Source organism: Trichoderma virens (genome assembly GCF_000170995.1).
Source record: "Trichoderma virens Gv29-8 chromosome Unknown TRIVIscaffold_92, whole genome shotgun sequence".
In the NCBI taxonomy this organism is placed as follows: Eukaryota; Fungi; Ascomycota; class Sordariomycetes; order Hypocreales; family Hypocreaceae; genus Trichoderma; species Trichoderma virens.
In genome coordinates, this window is record NW_014013657.1 from 1,169,389 (window position 1) to 1,196,393 (window position 27,005).

At 52.8% G+C, this 27,005-nt stretch overlaps 6 protein-coding genes across 6 annotated transcripts; 4 read left to right on the top strand and 2 right to left on the bottom strand.

Moving 5' to 3' along the window:
* Window positions 1-2,313: 2,313 nt before the first annotated feature.
* Window positions 2,314-3,312, bottom strand: TRIVIDRAFT_38692 (uncharacterized protein; the record flags this gene model as incomplete). The annotated part of the gene is made up of 2 exons (XM_014094308.1): window positions 2,314-2,795; window positions 2,886-3,312. The coding sequence occupies 2 exons, from the start codon at window positions 3,310-3,312 to the stop codon at window positions 2,314-2,316; spliced, it is 909 nt and encodes a 302-aa protein (XP_013949783.1).
* Window positions 3,313-14,917: 11,605 nt separating this feature from the next.
* TRIVIDRAFT_64521 (uncharacterized protein) lies at window positions 14,918-16,506 on the top strand (the record flags this gene model as incomplete). The annotated part of the gene is made up of 2 exons (XM_014094309.1): window positions 14,918-14,948; window positions 15,002-16,506. The coding sequence occupies 2 exons, from the start codon at window positions 14,918-14,920 to the stop codon at window positions 16,504-16,506; spliced, it is 1,536 nt and encodes a 511-aa protein (XP_013949784.1).
* A 1,205-nt stretch (window positions 16,507-17,711) lies between these two features.
* TRIVIDRAFT_196415 (uncharacterized protein) lies at window positions 17,712-19,826 on the top strand (the record flags this gene model as incomplete). The annotated part of the gene is made up of 3 exons (XM_014094310.1): window positions 17,712-17,726; window positions 18,238-18,350; window positions 18,458-19,826. The coding sequence occupies 3 exons, from the start codon at window positions 17,712-17,714 to the stop codon at window positions 19,824-19,826; spliced, it is 1,497 nt and encodes a 498-aa protein (XP_013949785.1).
* Window positions 19,827-20,105: 279 nt separating this feature from the next.
* On the top strand, window positions 20,106-22,388 carry TRIVIDRAFT_82550 (uncharacterized protein; the record flags this gene model as incomplete). The annotated part of the gene is made up of 2 exons (XM_014094311.1): window positions 20,106-20,417; window positions 20,494-22,388. The coding sequence occupies 2 exons, from the start codon at window positions 20,280-20,282 to the stop codon at window positions 22,117-22,119; spliced, it is 1,764 nt and encodes a 587-aa protein (XP_013949786.1).
* A 25-nt stretch (window positions 22,389-22,413) lies between these two features.
* Window positions 22,414-23,217, bottom strand: TRIVIDRAFT_164366 (uncharacterized protein; the record flags this gene model as incomplete). Its single annotated transcript, XM_014094312.1, has 1 exon — window positions 22,414-23,217. The coding sequence occupies one exon, from the start codon at window positions 23,215-23,217 to the stop codon at window positions 22,414-22,416; it is 804 nt and encodes a 267-aa protein (XP_013949787.1).
* Window positions 23,218-23,910: 693 nt separating this feature from the next.
* On the top strand, window positions 23,911-25,210 carry TRIVIDRAFT_228616 (uncharacterized protein; the record flags this gene model as incomplete). The annotated part of the gene is made up of 3 exons (XM_014094313.1): window positions 23,911-23,987; window positions 24,069-24,596; window positions 24,661-25,210. The coding sequence occupies 3 exons, from the start codon at window positions 23,911-23,913 to the stop codon at window positions 25,208-25,210; spliced, it is 1,155 nt and encodes a 384-aa protein (XP_013949788.1).
* Between the last annotated feature and the right edge of the window lie 1,795 nt (window positions 25,211-27,005).

Below are 27,005 nucleotides of genomic sequence, written 5' to 3' on the forward strand. Positions count from 1 at the left end.
CAAGACCAGCAAGCCGCCCTCCAAGCAGCCGATGCTTTGCGCTGCACTCTTTGGCTGCGTGCCGAGTACGAAGGGGGGTTTGGAGAGGTTGGGAACCCCCCTTTACCCTGGCTCTGGTGTATGTTTTTCTTTTCTTTTTTTCTTCCTTTCTTTTTTTTGTGGACAGGGGGGGAGTTGGGAAAAAAAATGTCTGGGAGAAGGCGGTGAGGGACGCGGCAATAACTCATCCGCGGTATCTGTCTATATTTGTAAATGAGTGCATGGACATGTTTCAACGAGAGAAAAAGAAAAGAAAAAAGGGATCAATTCAAGTCAATTCAATCCAGTGTGTGAAGGGAAAGGTCATTCGATAAGGTTTGTCAAAAACCGTTGGTTCAGGACAATGTGATTTATGAGAGACATGTCATGCTAGGCTCGACAAGGCTGAGAACCTGAACCTCGTCTCTCTGTCTATCCTTCTCCCTCTCCTTCTTCCCCAGAAACCAGAAACCGGCCAGACGAGAGAGAAAAACCACACCCGTCAGCCCAAGCAACTCACTCTTGACCGCATCGATGCTAGCCGAGCTTCGCTGTCCCTCGCCCGCACGCCCGCCGGCTGCCCTGATAACCAGATCGAGATGCCTGCAGCACGCACTTGCTTTAGTCCATGTATCGTATGCATAACGATAGCGTGCACGTTTTCCCTTGCGCCCCTGTCCTTTTGCCCGGGAACGGTCCTTGTCCTAGCAGTTCCTGCGCCTGGGAAAGAACTGCAGCCGCATGCTACGCTGGCCAAGCTAGGTTTGTTTGGCTTGCTTGGGAGAGCAAGAAAAAAAAAAGAGGTGACAACCCTGGCCATGAGGAGCTTTTTTGGGGGCCGTTTATCGGCTAGACCCTGTTGCTAGACAGCTTGGAGGATGGGCTTCTTCTTCTCGACTCCCCCCCTTGTCGTGGGTAGCGGGCCTGGTTTCCACTTTGTTCTGTCGTCTTCCTTTCATGCCGTGCCCACCCGCCGGACGAGCAAATCACTTTGCTCTCCATGCTGCTTTGTACTGCTACTTGTGCCACCACTGGTCGTGCTACAGGTACTCGTACATGCGCTTGCTACTGTACTCACACGCACGCTCCTAGTAGTTGGGCGAAAGGGACGTGACCGAACCGCCCCGAGCATGCGGGGCCGGAAATCCGGAGACCGGGGCCGGGGTTGCAACCGCCCAGGCGGTGAGACGGAACAAGGGGGTTCGAGTCGGGTCTCCAAGTTGGGCTGGCGATGAAGCCAATGCGTCGAGCAATTGTAGCGGCGGTGAGCAACGGCCGTTAATTGCTGCCAATAGTATGACTACTGCGAGGACCACGCCTGCGTAGCGGTAGAGCCATCATACGACGGCTGGCTGAGGCCTGCTAGCTGTAGGATGCAGTAGTACTGAGACATTGAGCTTGGGGGCCCAGAAGGGAGCAAGTCGATCCATGCTCAACTGAAACCACTGGATCGATCCGCATGAACAGATGGGGTGTTGTGAGACGTGCCGTGCCATTGCCAAATACGTGTAGTAGAAGCCTGAAATCGGTTGGAGCACTATGCAGTCGTGTGGTTGTTGACCAAGCCGGCTGAGGAAGCAGTCATGAGAAGCAAGCATACCATCCTTTCCCAAAACGTTGTAACAGAGAAAGAATAATAGGAGAGGGAACTGGTCTAGTAGCATCCTTTGAAGACCTGGTAACCAATTAATCACTCCTTTTGTTGGTGAAAGATGACGCACTCTACTACCAGCAACTTGTTCTTCCTCGTAACTTTCTCACGACTACAAGTTCTTTCTCTCATACTTCGGGCATGATTTCAAAGCGACCTAGTCATCCGCATTGCAACCGTTCCAGCACATCTAGTTGCTCTTCTCATGCACTGCTGCATGCTTCTTGGTGCCCTTTGCAGATGGCCCTGCTTCAGAATTGCATACTTGGCGTACAGTAGGGCGGGTTGAACACCTCATCTAGCTTCCTTTCTTTCCTTGTTTTTCGCTTTCCCTCCCCTGCTTATCAGCCATGTGGCTCCAATCACAAGAGTTTGCATGTGAGAGACATGGCATTGGGCATAGTAGTTGGTTCAAACTCATCAGTATTCAGTACTACCTTGCAAAAGACAATATCCGGCTTAACCAGTTCAGCAGCTCTTTGTATGCAGAAAACGGTCTAGATAGCAAATCCTTCTATGCTTTCCTATCTCTAAATTTTTTTTTTCAGCACGGCAAGGCAAACCATGTTCCTCTCGCTCATAAGCCGATGCGGCGTCGGCGTTTGATGTTGCAAGGGCCATGCCTTTCGACGAGAACCCTTGGTTTATAACTTGAACTTGAATAGCTCCAAACCCGCAATCCCCACATCAACCTTAAAGACACCACCGCCATACTTCTGACTTGTCTCGTCGCCCTCCGCGTCCGCTGCTGACGTGATGAATAGTTCCGTACCCACAAACTGGACACAGGTAATGTTCCTAGTCGGCAGAGTTATGCTTCCGATAACCTTGCCCTGGGGATTGATCTTGATCACCGAGCTCTCTCCATAGATGGCGTGCCACACGTTTCCTTCCACGTCGACGCGGAAGCCGTCAGGCTCGCCTGGTCCCTCGTGCCGATACCAGAGGCGTTTGTTGCTTACAGCCCCAGTCTCTAGGGAGTAGTCAAACGCGAATACCTCTCGCGTCTTGGAGTGCGTAAAGTACATAGTTTTCTTATCCGGTGACCACCCAAGGCCATTGGGGATGACCAGATCCGTCAAGACCTCCTCTTTTGCCCTGGACGAATCAAAGCGTGCAAGAAACCCTATCAGAGAGGCCGTCAGCGCCAGTGTGAGGGGGTGAGCCCAGCCACCAGAGGGGCTAGAGGCGTCGAACACTCGTAGATCAGCCATACCTTCTGGCTGGAATTCTCCAAGCCCGAAATCCGTCATGGTCCCCAGCCAAAACTTGCCATGGGGATCTGCCGCACCGTCGTTGGAGCGGATACGCTCATTGTTCTCCTGGGCGTTGAACGGTGCGAGCATCTTGTATGTTCCGGCTTGACGATCTAACACTGCAAGTCCGTGTTTAACACCAAGTAGAATGCGATCCTGGGGGTCCACGCCCTCGATGTCGGCAGTGACTGTTGGGCAAACGTCCAGTTGTATGGTCTTTAGAGAGGACCCATCTCCGTTGTCGCTTATAGAAACGGTGTGTACATGCTTCTTCTTGATGTCAACAAGACGCAGTGAGTTGGTCTCCTTTTCATAGAATGGTCCTTCACCGAGTGCGCATTTAAGGTCAAGCCAGGGCTCGTCCACTTTCCACTGTTGAGATGCCATGATTCAGTTATCTGCCACGCCACCCAGAGCGCTAGAAACTTGAGAGAAGAGATGGATTTGTGGATGTTGTTTGAATTTCTTAAATCTTTCAAGAAACGAGTTACTACTCTATACCCTTATATTCGGGGCCCCAGCGATCACGGAGTTTCTCTGAGGAGCAATGGCGGGGTAGGAGATAATGTGGAGTTTTTACGGAGTAATACCCGGAAGGTTGGGACGGTATCGCGAGGCCGTCTTTTTGGGCTTACCCGGGATCAAGTGCTACGAGCGCAAGGCCAGTTAAAGCAAATGCTCTTGTTGTTCATGTATAGCTACTATGGGTTTGGCCTTGATTTCTACGTCTTCTTGGGCCTGGCTGAATCTGTTCTTGTTCGAATACTGCCTCTCAGACTTCTCTATGGCGAGGACTCATACGAGTGAGGACCTTAGCCACACGCCGAACCCCGCGATAATGTGTTATAAGACCGGCGAAACACTCCATCATCCCACTCACAGTCTATTTGGAGGTAAACACAAAGTCGAACATACATCCGGCAGAGGCAGCCTAGACCCCGCATGCTCCGAAATGCGATACTCGCAGGACTCCTCACTAATGGAGTGGGCAGATTTGCTCCTACATTTGCGTCTTAATCGCCAAGAGCGCCCCTTTATGATCAGACCATGCAGCGTAGGATCATGGCAGCTCCGTTACTGTGCATGGCAAACCTCCCAGCGGGAATTTGTCCGACATGACGAATCACATTAGCATCGATGCCCGTCAGTCAGTGGCATTTCACGTGGCTTCCAACTGATGCGGATAAGCGGTGGCTGCTCGCATTTCACTGATACCCAGAGCCAACCGGACATTGCCAATCGTTGTCGTCTACGGAGTACCTACGTTTGGATATGTATTCGTACCTGGACGGCGTCCCCTTGCCATGATACGCTCCGTTGGGACCCCTGAGAAATAGATGCAGTGGCAAGGAGCAATGTTGCATCGAGGAAGTAACCAAGGAAAATGGCGAGGTTGGCCGTGTTGCTCAGAACCAACTGGTACCTCCATACCCCTTATTGCCGCCTGATCAAGTGCGCACCGAGTACAACACAGACATTGCAGCCCGAGACAATGTGCATCGCCCATCATGACTTCCGATCATGAGTTCGTTGCTTGGCTCATCTCCGTTGGAAGTCGGGCAGCAAGCCTCCAGTGCGCTGTTGGCAACAGAAAACAGAGTGAGGCGGGCGTCACGCAAATTCAACCGCTAGGCGTTCGCCACGTTGATCTCGTACCTGTAGTTGCATGCAGCAGGGCTTGCGGGGCCGATATACGCATCCATGGATCCTACCTCCCACCAACAGTATGGTACTAGCAGTAGTAGCATCACTCCCTTTGCGACTTTCGAGTATACTTGCACATGCTTGGATTCCTTCGTATTGTTGTCAATCTTAAGCGATCACTCGCTCCACGCAGGGATCTCGTGACTCGTCCTGGCCGTTCCAACACAAGTATACACGTTCCATTGCATACGACCGTTAGGGTCACCACGATGCCAGCGCCAGGACAAGTAGCCCTTGAGCCCTTGACCATCCCTGCGCTCTGTCGGCCGATGCCATCGGAGAACAACCGGTCTAGCTGACTGGCCCAGCCCCCAGCACCCTTCCACAACCGCTGCGGAAGCATGTACGGCTATGGGGCTCGAGAAGAAGAACTGATAGGCCCACCGTAAAGCGCTGCATGAACCGGGTAGGCGGATGGAGTCAGGACCTGTAGACCACGGTGGTTTGCAGGGACCGGTTGTCGAGCTTAGTCTGCATGCAATGCATGCCATAGATACATACAGTACGGAGAACTTGTCGCGTCATCTGGGCCCTTCCCCATCTGATGTGTCCACAAAGGACTGGGTACTCGTACAGGGACGTTGTCGCATGTACTGTACTCGTGCTAGTGCTCTGTACCCGTCTGGTTCCCTGGTCGGTACCTGTACTTTCTTTTTTTTTTGGTTGTTTGGGCATGGGCTGAGAAAGATCTTCTTTTCCGGTCTCAAGCACCGGGGGCTGCGAGCCGCTGCCGCTCTCACAAACTGGCTCGCAATTTCTCAGCCCCAACTAGGCGCAAAAAGCAGCCCGCAGAATAGCGCATCCGCGAAAAGCAAAAAGCAAAAAAAGCAAAAAAAAAAAAAAAAAAAAAAAAAAAAAAAAAAAGGGAAAAAAAAGCAAAGAGGAAAAAGCAAAACTAAAGACGACGGTGTGTGCTCTCAGTCGCAATGCGGCGCCGACTAGATGCACCCGCCGCTGGCCACCGCTTCTTGGGACGGAGCTTACACAGCAACAGCGGATAGACGCAGGAATACGCGCCGTTCAGGACCTGCGCCGCTATCAAAGAAAATTGTCGAGAGTTCACAGCCTGATAGAGCTAGGGACGGCCCGAAGGCAAAAGTTTGTTTCTGAATGCTTGAGCTGGCGTCGTGCAAAACTGTCTCCCGCTGTGCTGTAGCTGCGACTCGCTGTGAAGCTCCGCGATGGTTGACGCCGTGCCATACATAGGTACCGTACGAGTAGTGTGGACACCAATATAAAGAGGAGACGAACACTGCACCGGACTGCATTGCTTGTGCCGGATGCCTGTGTTTGATCTCGACAAATCTCACATCTCACACATGCACCATGCACCTTTGAGATCTGCTAGTTTGACAAGAAGCAAGGCGTCTGTGCAGCCGAGCTGGGATTCGGACGGTCCGCGTCGGCTCGTTGATTGCCCAGCTTCGGGCACAAAGCGCTCCCGCTATTAGCTATTATCCCATTACTCTGAGCGGAGGCAGCTGGGAGGGCCTGCGATTTTTTTTCTTCTGGTATGAAAGCACTCCGCACTCGCCTCGCCCATGCTAGTGTCGTGATGGTGTGCTTTAGTGCTCGTCGTTGTGATGATGGTGTCAGGTTGCCATGGGAAAGCTCGAACGATGCCCGATCCCTACACAAGAACGGATCCAGAAATGAGCGGCTCGAATGGGCGCTTGGTCATGATGGTGGCCTCGGTGCCGGGTGATGATGCAAGCCATCGATTCATGCTACTACTAGTAGAAGTAGAGCTGTGACAGAAGCTCCGCTTGTCTGCTATCCCGGTCAACCTCATTTCTCGTCTCATTTCTTCTTAAATTGACGAGGCAGATTAAACACAACTAGCGCCCCAGAAGGCTTCGCTGTGCCACTAGATGAGGGACCTGCCCTGGTATTCCGGAAGGTTATTGCTTGACACTTTGCGCATGACTGCTTCAGAATGGTAGCTGAGAGGGAATACGAGCAAGTGCGCTAATAATACTACCAAGGTCCCATCACGGCCGTGTTGAGACATCAAGTGCCACTTGGCAGCAAGTAGTCTTGATTAGAGCAAGATTGCTGTCCCAGATTGAACAGGAAAAGACCCTTTTAGGCGCTAGCATTTGGCTGGCGTTCAAGGGTCCGGTTGCCCACACCTGCCTGAAGGACTGTTGATGGCTCCCATCTTGTAAAAGTGGTCTTGAGATGCAGCAAGATGACAGGACCTCTCCTTCATTCGTACTTTGCACACTCCTCCTCCCCCAATTTCTGCTCGACGTGGTGGGTCCCCGCGTGAGTTGTTCGCCGATGGTGTTTTTGTGTCATGAGCTTCAAAGGGCATCCACAGTATCCCCAAATATTTAGTCGTCACGCAGTGATAGGACGGGCACAGGCGAATGAATGTAATCATCCCCCAATGCGTCCAGGTGCGTCTTGCCCCCGGAAGTTTTCTCCAACAGTTTTCCCAAGCGGGCGAAAAGCACATTAGATAATCGCATCCCACTGGCAAAAACCACAGAACCGGGTCCGTCTGTGTAGAGTGTCACCGCGCATGTGTCCAAGTTGCATGTATGTATCCTGCGTAACGAGGGAAGGCCGCATAATGGGCCTCGGGGGAACGTGTCTCGGCACCCAGGTTTGGGATTTGAGTCCCCCGCGTCCAGGCCATAGCAGGGCCCGGGAGTCAGGGACGGGTGTGGAAACTAGTTGTCGGTCGTGCATGTGTGATATGTACATGGGCACTGCTAGCCGCCCTGAGCTTCGTCGTGAGAGCCAATCATGTCTAAGGCATCCGCAGAGACGGGAAGCGTCTTATCCATTGGGCACAGAGAGGTCCAGTGATCCATCTTAGTAACTGTGAATACAGTACCTTAGCATGCAATCTGCGGCCAGCGCATACACACATATCGCTAGCGAGTATCATACTGGCAGGTCTGAAAAGAGCGGCCTGAGGTGGAGTGGCGTGTTGTCTTGAAATTAAGTCATGGATGAAGTGTCCAATTAAGGATGCCGTTGAATACCTGTATACGCCTCGTTTTTTTATAGATGCCCTTGTATATATAATATGAGTGCTCCGTACCTAGATAGACACGGTAGGGTGTGCCGGGTCTTACTCAATGCGTATTGGATACCATGCATGTTCCAGCAAGTTAGGGTCGGCGCCATGTAAGAGGCCAAGAGTCTTTGAAGCTCATGGAATCGATACATTGCGAGGAGCAGCGTCGTTTGCGACCAATTTCCGAGAAAAGCAGGCCTATCACTGTTTGTGGCATCAATGACGAGATGCTGTTGGAGAGCAGCGACTGTATCGTACTGTGCTGTACCTATGGTGCTTTGTATGGGCATGGGTCCCCCAACCCTGCGCCTACCAGGTACTCAGCACAGGCCAGAGTCCTACATGTACTCGTACATACTCGTACTGAGTGCTAGATTTAGCAGTGGCATTGGCACTCGTACTACGAAGTACCCGTGCTGGTACTGTAGGCAAGATGAGAAGGAAATAACAGACACAAGCCTAATGACATGTCGGATTCGTGTGGGCGCCAATTGGCAAGCCTGCAGGGCACATACATGCCTGGCATCCGGGCGGGGCGGTCTGGTCTGTGCAGGTGAGATCATCCCATCGAATCGTAAAGCTTTATTGCCGATGAGACTGGTGGTTGGGGTGGTTGGTCCGCTGTGGACTAGGCGATGAGCCCTTGAGGTGATGGCGATGATGGGCAGAACCGGTGTAGGCAAATCCTTCGAGGCCTGGCCCCGGGGGAAGCCATGTTCCAGGTCAGCCGCCATCGATTCGAGGGAGAGACATGCATTGGTAGTCAATGGGAAAAGACTTGCCGCATGATAAAAGGGAGCGTCTGAGACCGTCGGTTGTTTCTTTATGCCTGGCCTCTTCGAGTGAGATGCATGAGTTGGCCTGCCTGAGATGTGGCTAATGCAGGCAGAGATGAAAAAGGAAAGCCGTCGAACACTTGTTTTCTTCTTCTTCTTCTGGGTGACAACACATGGTGTTGTTGTCATGAGGCACAGACCACGGCAAGTGCGAAGAGTTGCAGCCAAGACGGGTAGGGTACCAGAGCTACACCGTAAGTTGAGCGGAGAGAGAGGTACCTTGACACGTCGATAACACCATCTTGGTCAAATGCAACCCCTAGCTACCCGATAGGGCTCCTTAGCAGGGCCTGCTCGTACAGGCATCATGCTCGCAAGTATGTACTTGTACTTGTATTGTGCTGGAAGCTCGTGGGCTACCACTGCCGACGTGTTCTGCACGAAGCGTATATGGAGTACAGCTTGTTGGGCTGCCTCTCGATGACTGACCCAAAGCGAATTGAGTCCCCCAGCTACCTAGATACATGAGATTTCGGTATCTGGTGAGGCAGCTGGTAGTACCAAGTACGAGCACTGGTGGCAGTACCGGGGCAAGATACCAAGTGATAGAGCGCCGAGCCCTAAGCTTACTTGCTGCTCGCAAGTCCGGCTACAACAAAGTCACCCAGCCTGTACAAGGCACATATCGCGGGCCTAAGAGGTGGTGTGTTGCACTGCGTACCTGGTTCGCATAGAGATTAATCTCCAGAGAAACAAGCACCACGTGCTTCAAATTCTCCAGCTTCATCTCCTTTGCATCGCTTTCTGCCCCCAAATCATGTCTCCATGAGGCTACCGGCATCTGGGGTCCGCCCTCCCCATATTAGCATAGGCGCCGCAGTCGCCGGATGAAGGAAGAAGATTGGACTGCGGGAAAAGCCACACATGACGCCCAACCCGAGGGAGCGGAATAGAAGCAAGACATACTCCAAGCCATGTGGGCAAGGCTCCGTATAAGCAGTAGTAGTAGGAATACTGACCATGGTTAGTCGTAATAGGAACCAACATTAACCGAGTCAGGTCGGGTCTACCGTTCCTGGCCGAGATGATTCGAACACTATTGAGGCGGTCATGGAGCATGTACCAGGTACTCGTACAAAGTACTGGTATGGATGTCAAACTCGACCGTCTCTCGCGTGTCAACGGGCCGACCTACCGCTAGTACTCAGGTTGGGCAGCAAGAGACTGGTGCCTCATTGTGTGGGAGGTACTACCTAGTAAGTAGGTAGCGTGTACGGCGGCGTGCCGTATACCTAAGCACACACGCTACAACATGTAGAATTGACGCTGCAAGGTTTCATTGAATGGATGTTGCCCGTCCTGCTTCGTACTTTTGTTCGCAATCCATGGGCACTGCAGGAATTCCTCATTTCCTGCCGAGACACACCGTTTGCTCCCATCCTCTCCCAAGGCGGCCGTGACGGCGTCCCCGGCCATGTTGCTCTCGCTTCTTCTCAGCAGCTGGGAGGACCAAGAGATCGCCATGGGAATCTCCCGAGACGGACAAGCCAGTGATTGAATGCAGCTAAAGTGAGACCTTTGATCACTCGCACTGCCAGTAGCTGCGGTGCTGTACAGCAGAGCAGGGAATAATGAGCTGATATGCCCCAAAGTACGCAAGTATGAGCACCTGCTGCGCCATGGCTTACCAGGCGTGCTCGTAGGGGCAATTCTTCCAATTGTTTGAGCTCAGATCAAGCGAGCAGAGGTTGGTTCTGGCAGCCAGGGTGGTTGTGCCCTTGGGTTTGCGTAGCTAAACATAGGTAGCCTTGATGCCTTGTCTTCTGTTTCTGGCTCAGGTGTGTGCCCCCATTCCCACTCCCGCCGTCGGCACTAGTTCTTTTGGAGCATGGAGCGCCAGCAGACAGCGTTGCCTGTATTCACCAGGGGATCCGTGACTTGTGTTGCCGTTGGACAGCCTGTACCGCAGCTGATGTACTGTATGTCTGTGCGTACCTAGACATACCTACTAAGTAGTATACGGAGTACTGTACCCCGGTTGTGCTATATCGTACTTACCACTGCCCGTGAGAAGCATCAAGGAGTTCTCCGTACCAATATTACAGCACAGTCCAGTAGACAGGCATGGCAAGGCTTCGACGAGAGCTTGGGAACTGTCGGAATTGCTAGCCAGGGAGCCCCCCTGGCGATGCTTTCTTTCCGAGCATGTGGACAATTTGGGCTCCATCATTGAGTGCCTATTCAAGGTAGACAACGATCCACTCAGGCATCCACAATAGATGGCCCACGGTAGTCTTGCATGCAACGCCGTGCCGTGCTAAACTAGCGCTGTTTCTGCAAGGCTTGTTTGGCGACCGCTCAATTGGAAACCCATTGCCGCTCAAGCTAGCGCCGCCGATGCGACTTTTGCATGTATGGTCGACGTGTCTGTGGGCTCCGGACCTGAGTACCCGTAGCATCTGCATATCTGCGCACCGCCTGTTTCTACACGAGGCCTCTGGACGGGGTTGGCCAGAGGGGCGAGCAGCGAGCAGCGAGCGACTCGTCGCAGCAGGGCGAGCTGTGTGTGATGTGTGGCGTTGTGTCGGAGCCAATGGTTCGGGAGCTGCATATGTGCCCTCGTCGAACGGTGGCCAGCTTACTTAATAAACTTGGAGAGCTTGGAGCCCGCGCTTCGTCGTGGGTCTTGCAGACTTCAGGTTCCCTCTCTGGACGCCTAGCCTATCGAAGAAGAACTAGCATTGCATCCATGCCTCGTATGAAGTGCTGGACGCTCCATTTGATGGCCAGCTAGCCAGCCAGCCCGCTGGTGCTGACCGCCCTTCGCAGCATCGCGAGCGAGTTGGCAACCGCCACAAGCTCCCCCATCCCAAACCGGGCAAAGTCTGCGCCAAAACTGCTAATCTGGCCCAGTTGGCGTCGCCTTGTCGCCGCGTCGGCTCGATTCCGCCAGAGACCAGGCACCCGTACCTACGGGCCATCGATGGATGCTCTGGGTGCAGGCTACAGATATGCAGGTAGGCCACTTGGCACCCCTTGTTCCTTGTCTGCTAACGTGGAAAACGTCATGTGGCAGCGCGTCATAGCCCTGAAGACGCGCTTAGGAGAGCTGACCGTCATCGTTTCCTCTGACAATTCGGGAGTCTAACTCTCAGGCCGATCCGGAGGGTGTACTGTACGAGATGGGCCGGTCCTGGGTACAGTGCAGGGCGGTGGTTTTCTGGTGGTGATGGCCATGTGCAGGCCGGACTCTGCTCCGTCCTAGACCGACAAATAGCTTCCAGGCAAAGACATGCGCAGATGCCGGGTAAAATGACAGACAGCTAGCAAGCTAAAACGGCAGCACAGTCGTGGCCGACATGGCTTCATGTGTCGTATATGCGATCATGGATGCGAATTTTGGTTCAGTGCAGAGAGATGATATAATTCTCAGGCCACAGAGCAGCCGCCGTAGCCAGCGACAATACTACGGGGTGCCGGAGTACTCCGTGCGTACATGCTTCGTACATGCTTCGTACATACAATGGCATTGTAAGGACTGGCATGCGCCGCAGTTGGTGTCTCTCGGCAGAGCGTCATATACATGCCCATGCTCGGAAGTGATCGTTGTCACCGCACGTCAGTGGGCACCGAAAGAAGGAAGAATGCCAGGATAGGCACTGCCCACAAGCCGCTTCATCTGTTGTTGCAGGTAAGAAAGTACCTGTGTACTCGTACGAGTAGCCACGCATCAATGTGACGTGTGGCTCATCGCAACCTATGATCGTTGGGTGAAAGAGCTAGTCGCTGCCGGAAGGCTACCCGGTGATGTTGCTGAGGAAATGAATGGACGGCTGGCGCAGAGGCTGAACACGGGCAGTCAAGACACAGCTTGGCGGCTTGGTGATTTTGCACATGAACCGTGGCGCGCCATCCTCCTAGCCCATCCATCCCATCCACCTTTTTATTCCCCGGATGCCAGCTGTACAATGTGCATCCCCTGGTCCAGTAGGCTTCCATTCGCAATCGCAATCGCATCAAACCTTCTTCATTCACCACTCGCAGCGCGCACAAGAATCGCGGCAGTGTGCTGGTGCCGTCGGCTTGCCGTTGATGCAGACGAGAACCGATACGGGTAGAAGCAGCCCCCGGACCCGTCACATTGTCTGGTGACGGCGAGCCAGTTGATCGTTATGGAATTGAAGCCAGAACCTGTACCTAGTCAGAGGACTATGTGCTAGCTACCTAGTAGCTAGCCCGCTGGCCCGTGCTAGGCCAAACCAACCTTCTGGTGCCTTGAGCCCTGCTGCCGGGGGTAAAAAGGGTTGTTGGAGGGAAGAAAAAAAAAAAGGGGGGGGGGGGGGGGTAAAGGTGATAGTAGTGAGTGCACACCGTCACCTAGGCTAAGGCGCAACTCAAACATCCCTGCCCGTCGCTGCCGACTCCAACACCGTCGTGGACCCAGAAGAAAGACAAGAGCTGTGCTGTAATACCACTAGCGGGTTCTTCGCAGTGGAGAGAGACCGCGGTTGATGGCGATGGGGTCGTGCTGCGGCTTGCTGCACCTCTTCCTGCTTGTAGCTCGACTGACGTTTCGCTCTCCCTGGTCTGGCTCCGGCATGGGTCAAATCACTGATGGCTCCGTCCACGAAAAACCTCCATGTACAGGTATGTGGCGCCTCCACCCCCATGCTCGCTCACAGAAACCCTGGGCTGTGGGACAGACCATTCGGCTGGCGTGACCATGCGAATGCTTCGTAGCAGTACTTTCCTTCATCGAGAACGACAAGGGGCCACCGGCTGGCATATTTCAAGCCGAACTGTCAACAGTCAATGCTCCCACTGTGGCTTGTCATCCTTCGCCGGCCAAAAGCTCTCTGATGAGACCTCTTCCATCACCTTTTCTTCGTCACACAGCTTCCGCCTTCTCTTCCTTGTCCACCTTTGCCAGTGCCGCGAGTGAATCCTGATACTGTTGACTTGCCCATCTCTTCGGGCTCGTTGGACGTCTTCGACATAGAAAGCTCCGGCGTCTTTTGCTGGCGGCCTCGACGGCAAGTTGTAGGACTTCAAGTGCATCTAATTTGTCCAAACGCACTGCCTCTACCTCCGGCTCGGCGTGATTTGTACCCAGTACCAACTACCAAGTACTGTAATCTGCTCTAATCGGTACCTTCCTCACCAAGGCTTCACTTGTTTTTTGTTTTTTGTTCTTGTTCAGGTAAGCAGCTCCTTCCCTGCCTTTGCCTTGTCTGCTCGAGTCCCCAGTTTGGCCTCTACCTCATCTCGACTTGTTTTTTTGCGACTTCGTGACCTCGTTTCTCGCCTCCTCCCCCCCTCGATCCCCCCCTACGCCCCCTCACCATCACCAATCTTCCTCCCCAATACCCGAGTACGCTCTCGAGAGGAGACTGCACGCAAACTCAGTCCTGCGGCCCGTTATACTCTGGCATTCCTCTGAGTTCTGGAATACTATGAGGGCAGATTGCAGACTCCTCGAAAACTGCGTATCTCGACATTGGCCTCGCCTTCATACACAATAGGAGGCAGCCCTGCGGCCACAGTCCCTCTCTTCTCCTTCTTCCGCGGAGGCAAAAAACTGTGTGGAGGACGGGCTGTTGGCCGGGCCTCCTAACCGTCTGATATCTCATAATTGTTTTACTTTCCCACTGGAAGAATCCCACAATCTGGATTGCACCAAAAGTGATGTTCTGCTGCAGTTTAGCTGACTTTATTACCACCAAAAGCTTTTAATCCGAGTTAGGAGCCTGAACGAGCCCCTTCATCTAGCAGACGCCGGGCTGCTTAATACTATAATACCTGTTAACTGACTTGATCCTTTTCTCGTGGGCAAGCTTACATCTTCGGTCAAAGACCCAAGACAGACCCCTCTTGGACCTTCTGGTTTTTCCGTGGCATTCAGCACAATACCCGTGACGAAACAACTAATACTCAACTCTGCGGGCTGCGACCTGTCGATCTACTCGTTTGGACATATTTTGAGTCATTGGACGAGGGGTTTGTTGTGCTAAAAGAACGGATTGCATCCTGGACTGTCGGCCTGATCGCCCGCTGTCCCTCCCCGTATTGCAACCGAGTCTCCATCCGAACTATTCACCACCGCTAGTCTCTGGGGCTGTTTGGGTATATTCCCAGCCGGTCCCCGACTACACCACGATCAACCTGGCGAACACTTCCGTAGACGTGCGGCAACGGGCGCTGCCTGCTCCAATCAAGGATAGCCCTGATCTTCACTCCGCCGATTCCTCCGGGGCCAGTACGCCAAATTCTCCCAATACACCAACTACTCCCTCGTGGCTGTCCAAGACTCTGTCCCGGATTACCTCCCCTAAGTTCAAGAAACTGCGGCTCCTGATTGGCGATAAAAGAAATCAATGCACTGATCCTCGAGATCAGGAGTGTGTAGGTGATCAGGTCATGTCACAAAGGGGACCTGGCCCTCGCCCGCCCTCTCGTCTCTCTTCGAGATCTCCTGTCAACAATGAACAATTCTCCCAGTTTACTTCGCAACGGTATGAACCTTCTGGACTATCACCTGACGTTGGCCGTGCTGCTCAGCATTCAGCCAAATCATTCGGAGTCCACAATATTCTGAATCCATCCGAGTCACACTCCATGGGCCCCGACGTTAGCGGACGACCACCTTCGCGAGCAAGGGATGCTGACCCTTTCCACCCAACATCTTCAACTCCCTATGGCATTCCGCGTCCCTACCTCCATGGCCATGCTGCTCCCAATTCTCTGCCAACGACCCCGATTGCCACAGGTGTTACGCCCACAGGCAGACCTCCGATATCCGAACGAAATTCTCCTTCAACAGCATATCCTTTCCCCGTAATGAGCACCCAGAGGAAGATACTCAGCCCCAGAGCCCCTCGACCTCTGAGTATTGGCCAGGCTCTTCCTCCTCGAGACCTTGATCCGCGGCAACCTTTGGCTCCCAGCATGGCTCCCACGAAACGACCTTACGAATCAGATACTCCCGATGAGCCTAGGCACGCTCCTGGGCTTCACCAGCCCTCAGGAATTGCCTCTGGCCCGCATACCCCAATGGTGACCCCACCAAGATCTCTTTCTCAACCGTTAGCCCGCCCCTTGGATGCCCCTCATATACAACCGCCACCAATCCCTCCACCGGGAGACCTTCAAAACCGATCACATGGATTACATACACCATCGCAGTTCCAGCACGGAATGACCGGGTTGTCCGTTAGCCGACCGATTTCAAGAATGGGAGGTCCAACTGAGGGAACACCGGCATGGCCAGAGATATTGCGTCGACAGGGAGGGTCGTTTGTTGGGATGGAATCCCAGCAAGCTTACATGACTCTCCCAGGAAGCGATACGCCTATCCCTGTTCAAGTAGACTATTCCCAAGCATCAAAGAAAGCGGACGAGAAGAGGCAGCGAAATGCAAAGGCTTCGACTCGCCACCGCAGGAAGAAGAAAACCCTACAGGAGGAAAACATGAAGCAGCTGCAGGAGCTCAAGGAAGAGCGACAGCAGATGCTGCAACAACTTGAGGAACTCGCAGCACATAGGGACTTTTACAGGGACGAACGCAATCGGCTCAGGGATATCGTAGCCCGAACACCTGCCATAAGTAATCATGCTGCTGGACCACAAAGCCCGGTTTTATCGAAGAGCATCAGCTATGCGGACAGAAGCCCCTTGATGCAATCCCACCACATCCCAACTCCCACTCAAGGTTACGTGAGCGAGGTATCATCGGCGGAGCGGCCCGTACCGGTTCGACGCACAGACGATCGTCCGGACTTTTCTCCTCCGGTATATGGTTTATCTGGCGGTCCGCCGCACGGCCTCCCGTCGATGCACAGCCCAGTTTATGGAGTGCCGCCGCCGAGGCCCTCGTCTGCGACTTCGTCCGCGAGCGGAGAGAGATTGCCCCCTCTGCGGGTAATGGAGGGACCTCCTCCCCCCATGCCTGGATTGGGTCCCGGACAACCTCAAGAGCAGGATCTGAGGACTGGTCAATGGAGGCCAGCCCAGTCATCCCACTTCGAAACCGGTTGGGCAACTGCACCACGAAAGCACCAGGACCACTGGTAGTAACCTCTGCTCTCCCCCTTCTGCTGCGCGACGCTTAGTTCGCCTCACACCTCCTCTTGATAATATAGGTCTGTACTAGCATCTGCATTGATGCAACACTTGAGGATCAATCTCACCATACTACTCATAATCTATCATCGCTTCCATGATATCAATTTTCTTGGATTTTGGACAAAGCTTTTAATTTTTGGGTTCCTGGCTTGTACCAGCACAAATACAATCTCCGTCGGGCAACCGACACTTCTGACTTTACATATAGTAATTCGTCTTTGCTCTACTTATTTTCATTCTTTAATTATTCATTTGTTACTATCATTTATACATTATTTTTGTCCGCTTAATAAAGCGACTGGTCGCGATCGATGCTCGCCCAAGCATCACAGCGGGTCCGAGGCAATGAATACCTTCTTTTGCCTTGTTCCGCACGGGGAATGATTTATTCAGTTATTGGAAAAAGCATAAACCGAAAATCAAAATACACCGAGTTGGACGGAACAGCTCTCCGATTCAACACTACATTCGCTTGTTTATCTATTCACTTTTATGAAATGCTTGCCCAAACTGGGTGTCCACCTACGAATGGCGAAGAGATGCACCTGTGGATCAATGCCACTTGTGGAAAAAAGAAGAAGACTATTTGAAAAAAGAGGGAAGGGAGAATGCGAATGGAAGTTGCTTAATGATGGTTATTCAGTCCTTACCTGCCCCCGTTTGCTCTTTTACGGCTGTCAAATTGGTGTTACTCTGGCTTTGGGAATACAACACATATGTAATCAGATTGGATGAAGCTTCATTTCTCGAAACGTCTGAAGAGCCGATTGTCTATATTGGGGTTCAGCACGGTAAAGAACTGATGAACAAAGAAGGGTTTGCTTGGGAACTAGCTAGATATATGACACATATCCTCGTGCTCCAGACTACGGGCACGGGCGACCGAAAACAATATACACTAATTGTGGTCAACTGGAAGTGCGAGGCTCGTTAGGACGATAAGTGATGTATCTGATCTCCAGAGTCGGAATAGGCTCCGTGATGTGATGTTGAATGCCGAATTCAAGCATGGCACGTACCATATTGTATCGGAGAAGATAGATCCGATCTCCGAAGTGTGGGGCGATACGCCCGTCTTCAGATGACATCTCCAACAGACAGAATAAGCGGGACTGCAAATTACAGAGTACGACGATTCTATACCTCCTTATCCTATGATACCTACTGGGGTGAGTAAGTAGGAGAGAATCTTTATCGTTTCCCTCACACTCATATCTGATGTAACGACATCTACTGCTTCACTATATTTTATATGTAGGTTGTTTCTTTTTTGGTATAATTTTATAGTGAGAATCTCTCTCGCAGTCTTTTGACACAAACAACTGGGATCATGTAACTGATGAACAAGCCGAGCTTGAAGCGACCTTGTTGCAAAGAGATACAAAGCTACCAGTATCAGCAGTCTCATATGGATTCGAATTTCTGAGCGAATTCTTGTCTATTCGGCTATTTGCAACAGCATACCTATACAGAGACTTGTCGTATCTACTGACACTGATGCGAAGAACTTGACAGCCCAGGTAGACCGCTCAGGACACGGCTTGAACACCTTTTGAAATGTCAACAGGGAGGTGTATGACAATGGAAAGGCTGACAAAGCCTGTCCAAAGTGTCGCCTTTCGCCACGGTTGCATTCGGCGATTTAGTCGCTCTCCAAGGCTGGCATCGTCCCGCCTGGAGGCTAAACTGTCGGCACCAAACGGGACAAGATGGACACAGCCTTTGGGGCTGTTTATTGACAATCAATTTAGCGAAAGCATTGGGGGAGACATGATAACGACAATAAACCCATAGTACGTATTGTCAGAAATTCTCTTTTGGCTGCGAAATTTGCTTTTGTTTGTTTTGCTTTCCTTTGCTTTTCTGTGTTACTTACTTGCCCGTGTTAAATCTTGTGCAGCACGGAACGAGACATATGCTCTGTATTCGCAGCTGGAGAGCCTGATGTGGATAGAGCAGTTCAAGCAGCTCGCAAAGCACTTAAACAGCCTGAATGGAGGCTGCTGTCTGGCACCGAACGCGGTCACCTGATGAATCGATTAGCAGACCTGGTAGAGAAGCACAGCGAGACACTAGCTGCTATTGAGACGCTCGACAATGGCAAACCGCTGTCGGTATCCCGCAGCTACGATGTGCCGCATTTCTCCGAGGTCCTTCGCTACTATGCTGGATGGGCAGACAAGAACCCAGGCTCGGTTATCGATGTTGGCTCAAAGAAGATGGCCTACACTGTGAAGCAACCCGTCGGAGTATGCGGCCAGATCATCCCCTGGAATTACCCGCTTGACATGGCAGCGTGGAAACTTGGCCCGGCCTTGTCGTGCGGAAATACCGTCGTGCTCAAGCTGGCGGAGCAAACGCCCTTGTCGATGCTTTACGTGGCGTCACTTGTTCGGGAAGCGGGTTTCCCTCCGGGGGTCATCAACATCATCAACGGAAGTGGCGGCGAGGCCGGTGCCGCTCTGGCGCGGCATCCAGACGTGGATAAAATCGCTTTCACTGGCAGCACGGCAACGGGCAAGGAGGTGATGCGAATGGCCGCCGGAACACTCAAGGCTGTTACTCTTGAGACAGGCGGCAAGTCACCGCTGATTGTTTTTGACGACGCAAACCTGGAGCAGGCAGTGAGATGGGCACATGAGGGCGTTATGGCAAACCAAGGGCAAGTGTGTACGGCAACATCGAGGTTGTTGGTGCAAGACGGCATTTACGACCGCTTTGTGGAGAGGCTCAAGGCTTTCACTGAAGAAGCGTCGGTTCTGGGTGACCCATTTGAGCCTCAGACGTATCAGGGGCCACAAGTCGGCAAGGCCCAGGCAGAACGCATCATGTCCTACGTCTCATCCGCAAGAGACGCCGGCGCCGATGTCTTTCATCCTCACAGACAGCCTGTACCATCCAAGGGCTACTTCACCCCGCCGACGATTCTCACAAACGTGGGCACCAACACAGCGGCCTTTCGAGAGGAGATCTTTGGGCCGGTAGCAGCAGTTGCGCGATTCAGCAGCGAAGAGGAAGCACTGGAGATAGCTAACGCGACGAGATATGGACTCGCGGGCGCCGTCTTTACAAGGGACCTGGGGAGAGCACACCGTGTGGCTCGGGATCTGGAGGCTGGCATGGTATGGGTGAATAGCAGCAACGATTCTGACACGAGAGTTCCGTTTGGAGGGATCAAGGAGAGTGGTCTGGGGAGGGAGCTTGGCGAGGACGGGCTGAGAGGATATTATACCGTCAAGGCGGTGCATGTAAATTTGACGGATGAGTGAGTTTGGGGTTGTACCTTTCTTTGATAGCATCGAAATAGGTGATGGTCGGAAAATACGATTTATATAGAGAGACATTGATGCTCATAGCAGTTGGTGATGCTGCACGCGGCGGATCTCGCACTCCGCTTCCATCGAGGTACAAGGTAGATACAAAGTACATGTACTTGGCAGCCAGCATCCCGCCACCCCTGTCAGCTCACTAACCCACAGCGATCCCCCGCCAAATCTCTCCAAGCTCGCGCAATCTGAACATCTGGCCACAAAGCTCTTCCAGCCCACCCCCAATGGCTCCCTGAGCTCCCTGAACGCGATCGCGCACGTGCAAAGTTCCCAGTCGATAGACGTCAATCGTTCTTTCAGTGGCATTGACCGCTGCGACTCTCCCCGAGTTTCTTACCAGCAGGCGGGGGTTGAGCAACCAACCCGCAACATCCAGCCCTGACATCATCGACCATGGCCCTCCCATTCCCGCAGGCCAACATCAAGCTCGAGTACCCGCTCTACGCGGTCAGCTTTGATCCTCAGAATGCCAATCGTTTAGTTGTCGGTGGTGGTGGCGGCGTTGGCCGTTCTGGTGTGGGCAACAAGATTGTACGTGACCTCTTGGACTGGTTCCCAGCTTCTACCTGCTGGCTTTGGATGCTGACTCTTGTTCTCTTCCCGACAGTCCGTTGTTGAAACCGTTGATCAGGGCGAGCTTCGACTGGCTGGAGATATCGACCTCTCCCGCGATGAAGACAGCGTCATGTCGCTCGGTGTCGTCGGCGGCGTCGATGACAAGACCTCATACGTCCTCGCCGGCATCAACTCGAGCCCCAAAGAAATCTCCAAGGGGAAGAACTTCCACCTTCGAACGTTTTCCGTCGAGCAGACCAAGTCGCGAGCTGCCGGAGCTAAGGACCCTGATGTACAGGTCGCAGAGGTGTCTCGAAGCTCCTACTTCACCGACCGGGATACCGAAACCTACCAGCGAGTGTTGCGCGTGTCTGGATCTGTTGGCGCCGCTGCCACAGGCATGGGAAAGGAGCCCCAACTCGCCGTATTCGATGCAACGGGACCCAAACCCAAAGTCAAGGGCGTTTTGGACTTGACCAAGGACGCAGAGGACCTGGATGTCATTCAGGATGAAAAGAACGGAGAGTACCTGGTTGTCTACTGCCACAAGTACGAACTACACTTGGTTAAGGTTGGCAAGAAGACCTCGGAGCCAGAACTCATCTTCACCATGACAGACGATCATGGCGAGCTACCTGCGTTCCGCTCGGTTCGATTCGTAACACCCAACTTTGTTCTCGCGGCGTCCAACCTACCGAAATCAAGCGGCGTTCTCCTCCAGGGATTCCGACTGCCAAGCCCAGGCCATGCGACGGCACGGATATCTATGGCCGTACGCATCCCGAAGAAGATATCTGCGACTGCCCTCGCTGTTGCAAACTTGTCGCCGCCCACATCTTCGTCGACGTCTGTTGGCATTACGCAATTCGTCATCGCCGTAGCTGGCAATGATGCCTCCATTTACTTTTATACCATGGATCACAAAGCTCTCTCCTCGATTGAGCTTCTTGCCAACCTTCACCCACTTTACACATTGAAAGACGTTCACAAAGGCGATAATATCACCGGCCTGGCGTTTTCCAACTTTATTCCTCCGAAACAGCACCTCACCCAGCAATTCCTCAAACTGGCCAGCATATCTCTCCAGCGAGGTGTCGCCGTCCACAGCATTGCTTTGAAGAAACACATCGATGCGTCGTCTGCGAAGACGCCCGGTGATGCACCTGTCCGATACGTCACAGCCATGCGTGCCAAGGCACCCTCCAGGCGACCTCTCGTCATCACCCTCACCATCATGGTGCTCATCATGGCCATCATCGGACAGGGAGTCATGGAGCTGTACGGCATGAGCAAGCCCGTCCTCAATGTGCAAAGGTTCTGGCATGGCACTCTGCGTGATCCAGCTCACCCACCCGCCGCGTTTTCCAAAGACTATCTCGTTTCTAGGCTAGCCGGCAGCGGTATCGACACTGCTGAGACGCTCGTCATGTGGGAGGCTGATCATCCCGCTGTCGACAGTGAGGGCAAGAAGATCAACGTGGATGTCCACGATGAAGAGGTCCACGGCCCCGCCAAGACGTGGGATGAGCTGCCCGCGGCGCAAAAGGATGCCTGGAAGCAGAGAATGCAGCAGGCTGGTGCGTGGACGCAGAATATGGGAGAGAGTGTGTTCAGGGGCATTCTGTTTGGCGAGCTGGCAGGAGCCGTTGGTCATGCTGTGGCGGAAGGGCTGGCTTAAGACGCCCCCTGTTTTATCGGCAACGCCCCCTTTCCTTTTCTCGTTTCCATGTAATGATATGTTCAATATGGTGGTTGGTAGTTGACTGTGTATGATGAATTAGGAGCTGGGTGGGAAATTCAACTTTCGCCAGGACGTTATTCGCCCCATGGCCAAAATCAAGCATCTAGGCATAAGATGCTCTGGACTCTCTACGATAATTCGTCTCAGAAGTAGCAGCATATAATGGAGCTAATGAATGTACAATTGTTACGACTTTAGTTATCTTGCCCCTTTCATTGTTCAACATCATGTCTATGTCCATCGCGCGCCGCAGTTCCCAGGGACGTACTCGGCTACGTCCATGGCTAGCGTCATCTTGATCTCTGGGCAGTATTTCCACACATGCTCTCTCAGCTCTGGCATTCCCCAAACTGGACTATGTAGAAAAGAACCACTCCCTCCGATATGGTAGCCCATTGGCTCATAGAATCCTGCCCTCCAGTCATCAATCTCTGGAACGTAATCACCATTGTCAATGTGATTCATGCTCGGAGACATGCTAGAACTATTCATAGTCTGCTCAGACCGTCCATCGTGCATCTCGCCCGAAAAGGTCATTGAGACGGACCCGTTGGCCACCCTTCCGCCGGGATGGTGAGCAAGGCGTTCGGAGAGCCACACATCTTCGGGCTCAGAGCCGTTGGCACGCCGCTGGTTGCGCAGGATGTCGATGATGCGGCTCACTCGCCTCAGCGACAATCCTCCATTGCCACCCCACTGGCCGTCGGGGTTCCACGGCGCGCCGACCCAGTCGTATTCCAGAAAGTCGTTGAGGTTCAGCCTACTGTTTGCGCAGAGCATGGAGTCGGTCTGGAAGACGAGCAGCCACTCCGCCGGCTGGAGCACAACCTCGTACAACCACAGCGTGGTGAGAAACTGGCTAATCTCCTCCTGCCCGCCGGTGCTCATGTTTTCGGGGATGAACGTGAGGTCGAGCTTGCCGGCGGCGACTTGGTGGCGGATTGCGACGGAGCGGTTGATGGAGGCTACGGAAAGGGGGGAGCCCATGAAGCGGAAGCGCCAGTCGGGGGGCACGACGGAGATGAAGTGCAGCATGAGGGGGGCCAGGATGGCGCTAGGACGATTCTCGATGAGGAGGGCGACTTTGGATGTGTTGTAGGGCGAGGACCGTTTCTTTTCCGGGAATTCGATGGTGATATGCGGGATGTAGAGGGAGATGTCGGAGCCGGAAGAGAGGTGTAAGAGTGTTGAGACGAAGAGACTGGTGTTATGGTTAAAACCCGTCGTTGATGGTGGTATTGGAGAATGTATTAGTAGGAACTGACATGAGGACGAGACACAATATTACGAATCGTCTTCTTCTGAAGCTCCAGAAACAAGCCCGTAGTCTGTTTCCGAGGAATTGGCCATATTCGTGTGTTGGCATTCCGCTGGTCCGGCCTGAGAGTGCTTCTAATAAGACAGTCAATCAACAGCGACGGGACAGGCTATTGAGAAAATGCGATTGCCATTGGCACTTGTCCTCATATGCTCTCATGTCTATTCGAATAGTTGTCATTTCCACGATGCCTGGTATCATGTGGAAATGTGCAAGTACCGGTGTATCTCACAAACGATCCTTCCCTTTGAGGCGGCTGCTTGTCCACTCGATCTTCACCGCCCGCAGCACTCTGATAATCTGATCATTTTTGATTGCTTTGATTCCATTCGTTCTATTGTAACTCGGCCTTTGCAGAAGAGTTTTCTTTCTACCACCTTGCATGATCACTGAAGCATCACCACGCTATCATGTCTGGATTCAACACTTCAGGCGTCCTCAGCGTCGCCCCGGCTCGAATGCTCGTTCCAATACTTTTGATTCTTATGTACGTAGAACAAATGTCGTCTACAACCATCGCTCTATTCTCCAAACAGAAGTCCAAATGCTGAGAAATCTTATTGTGGAGGTGGTATCTGGGCCGCCTGCACTCCCAGTACGAACCCATCGTCACATCCAAAGTCTCATCCAGACTTGAAGAAGCGCGAAAAATGATCCCAAGCGTCAAGCTAGATTGGCCAATTCCTCTGGCAAAAGACCCCCGTGCCGCTTTCAATTCGTCCAAGCTCGCTCTTCTGATCGAGGCCAGGCCACTGCCTCACCTGCCTCCGCTGATACTGCATATGATGGCAGTGATACCGCCCGACTGGCGATTCCTCTTTATCGGCTCGAATGAGAGCATAATTGGTGTTAGCCGGGCTTATTCGATCAAGCACCAGCAGGTGATTGGCAAACTGGATTTGGTGGAGCTTCCCCCTCCCTGGAGTATTGCAAGCAAAGAGGACGTTTTCAGGTTGCTCACTGACTCGAGATTCTACGACGAGTTCCTCACAGACGTAGAATGGATTCTGAAATACGAACATGACAGTATTCTATGCGCAAACTCGGAAACAAGCGTGGATGACGGGCTTGGCTGGGATTGGACTGGCGCTGCGCGGTGTGTACTCAAAATCGACATTCACTCTTTCAGTCTCTTGTCTAACATGGCACACGCGGTTTAGCATGGGTGATGGCCACTTCTCTGGATATGGCGGCCTCTCGCTACGTCGAGTATCAGTAATCAAGCGAGTGCTTAGCTTTCAAGCGCGCTTCAACGACTCGGAGCCCGAAGACGAGTGGTTCGGGAAACGCCTGTGGGTACTCCCTGGTGCTAAAGTGGCATCCAGATTCGACGATGCCATTGCTGTTGAAGACGTATACATGGAGAGACCAATGGGCTATCACATTCGTGAAGGTGGTGGCAGCTTGGACAAGAGTGTGTGGGGAGATGCAGCTCGCCGGAAGGAGATATTCGAATATTGTCCGGAGCTGAGCATGATTATGGACATGAAATTAGAACGACAGAGATGCCCAGACGATGATGGGAACGGAGATAGAGAAATGGCTGACGTGCAAGTGACGACTGCAGTCTTGGGAGAAGGGGATGATGCTAAGGCGTTGCCAAACGATGCTGAATCTGCAGTGCTGCCACCGCAGCCTCCCCCTTTGCCTCAGCCATGGAAGGTTTCTGTTACCACGTTTGGAAGCCCACTTCGTACCGGCATAGATTAGAGTTACAGGGCGCAGAAGCCTTTGCCAAGTGATGATTGCATTCATTGCTGCATGCCTTTATAAGTCCCTTCGAACGGTCATGGCAATAACAACATGCCGCAAACCCTGGGCAGAACAGCCACTGTTAGAGCATCAACTAATTGAGAGGCTAGAACATCTTGATAAAACAATCATGTACGCAGCAGGTCTTCGCCACTTGGGCAGTTTCGATAGATAAGAGTGTCTCTCATTATGAGTACCTATGTACGTATATAAGTAGACCATCCCCCTCACCACAACCTTTGTTGTTCGTTTTAAGATTTCTCTAGCGCAGGCTTAATAGCATCCACCCAGCCAGGCGGTATACACTCTGGTCAATTAGAAGGCCAGCATAAGCTTTCTAACGCCCGAGGTCCCCCAAGATAATGGAAAAAAGGCGTCCGGTGGCTTGACAAGGCGTTCGCACACAAGGCATCTGGTTGGAGGGGGGAAACGAAAGCCAGGCCTTCTCCAGAACCTAGGTCACTTGAGAGGTCCCTCGGGTAAGACGAGGTACGGCTTACGACGCTGTTCCTGTTAGTCTGTGCATTGCAAAAGAAGGTGCAGGACCATGGCGCAGGGCCGTATTTGCGGATCGCGAAAAGCACGGCTTGCATCGAATGGTGTGTACATTGAGCGTTTGTCGCAGGTACGGGGTACGTTCGGGGTACGTCGTCCTAGACGCCACAAGCTCCGAAAAGGTGAGTACCAACGGTTGAAGGGGGGGGGGCTTCGATAGTTTCCCTCTCCCTTTACTTTATTGTCTTGCTTTCTCTTCATCTTCTTTGTATTGCGCAAGTGTTTTTTCCTTTCTTTTTCTTTTTTGTTCAAGAAACAACACAATGTATAGTTAAAAGCAAGCGTACAAATCGGAGAGAAGATCAGGCATGACGACTCACACGGGATGTAACCTTGCGCGCACCGACATCCTGCTAGCCCCATACTGGCAAATCCAAAGGTGACCAAAAGGAATCAGCATTCCTCAATCCCTCATCTTCCTACTTTTGGCGATTATTTGCGCCGCAAGGCTCTCTCAAAGCGTCGTTGTCTGAAAAGAAAAGAGGTGGCCAAGCAGGCAAAACTCGCACCATGTCGCACGCAGTATTGCCCCCCCTCCCTCCCTCCAAAATAGCGATGGCACACACGACACCACTTTTTTTTGACAGTTGGAGCAGGACAGGACCCTGTTCCTCGGCACTGCCAAAATGGCCAGCTAGCGGAAGGAATCAGAAGGGAAAATCGGCGCTTGATCTTCTGCCACTGACGCAGCGCTGCCGAGGAGGCGTCCAATCACAGAGGCCAAGCCAGCTGACACGAACTGGGGCACAAGTCCGGGCCAAACCATGGCGAGGGAAGGGCTGCATGTATGTACAGTGTTGTACTTGGTGCTTGGCCGTGGTACTCGGACCTGGAAAGGGCATGGATTTATTCTTGTGAAAGTCGCATTCGGAATGGAAAGCGAGTGGTTTGCCCAAGGGAAATAAGGGGAATAAGGACAATAATAGCCGCGGCCTGCAAAAAAGAAACCTTGCCCTCGCATCGCCGATTCGTCGGCCGCACAGCACTCGACTGCATCTCGGTATGAAAACAAGAGTAAGCGCAGCTTAGCTTTGCTTTGGGGGAGGGGGGGCTTTGGGCCACACCCCGTCGGAACAAGGCACGGGCGAGGATGGATGGCAAATATTCAGCACAAAGCAGCACTAAAGTCGGCGGAACTGGGCCCCTTGTGACACGAGGGATGCGCCGCACCGCTCCAGCCCACCGATTTTCCCAGCTG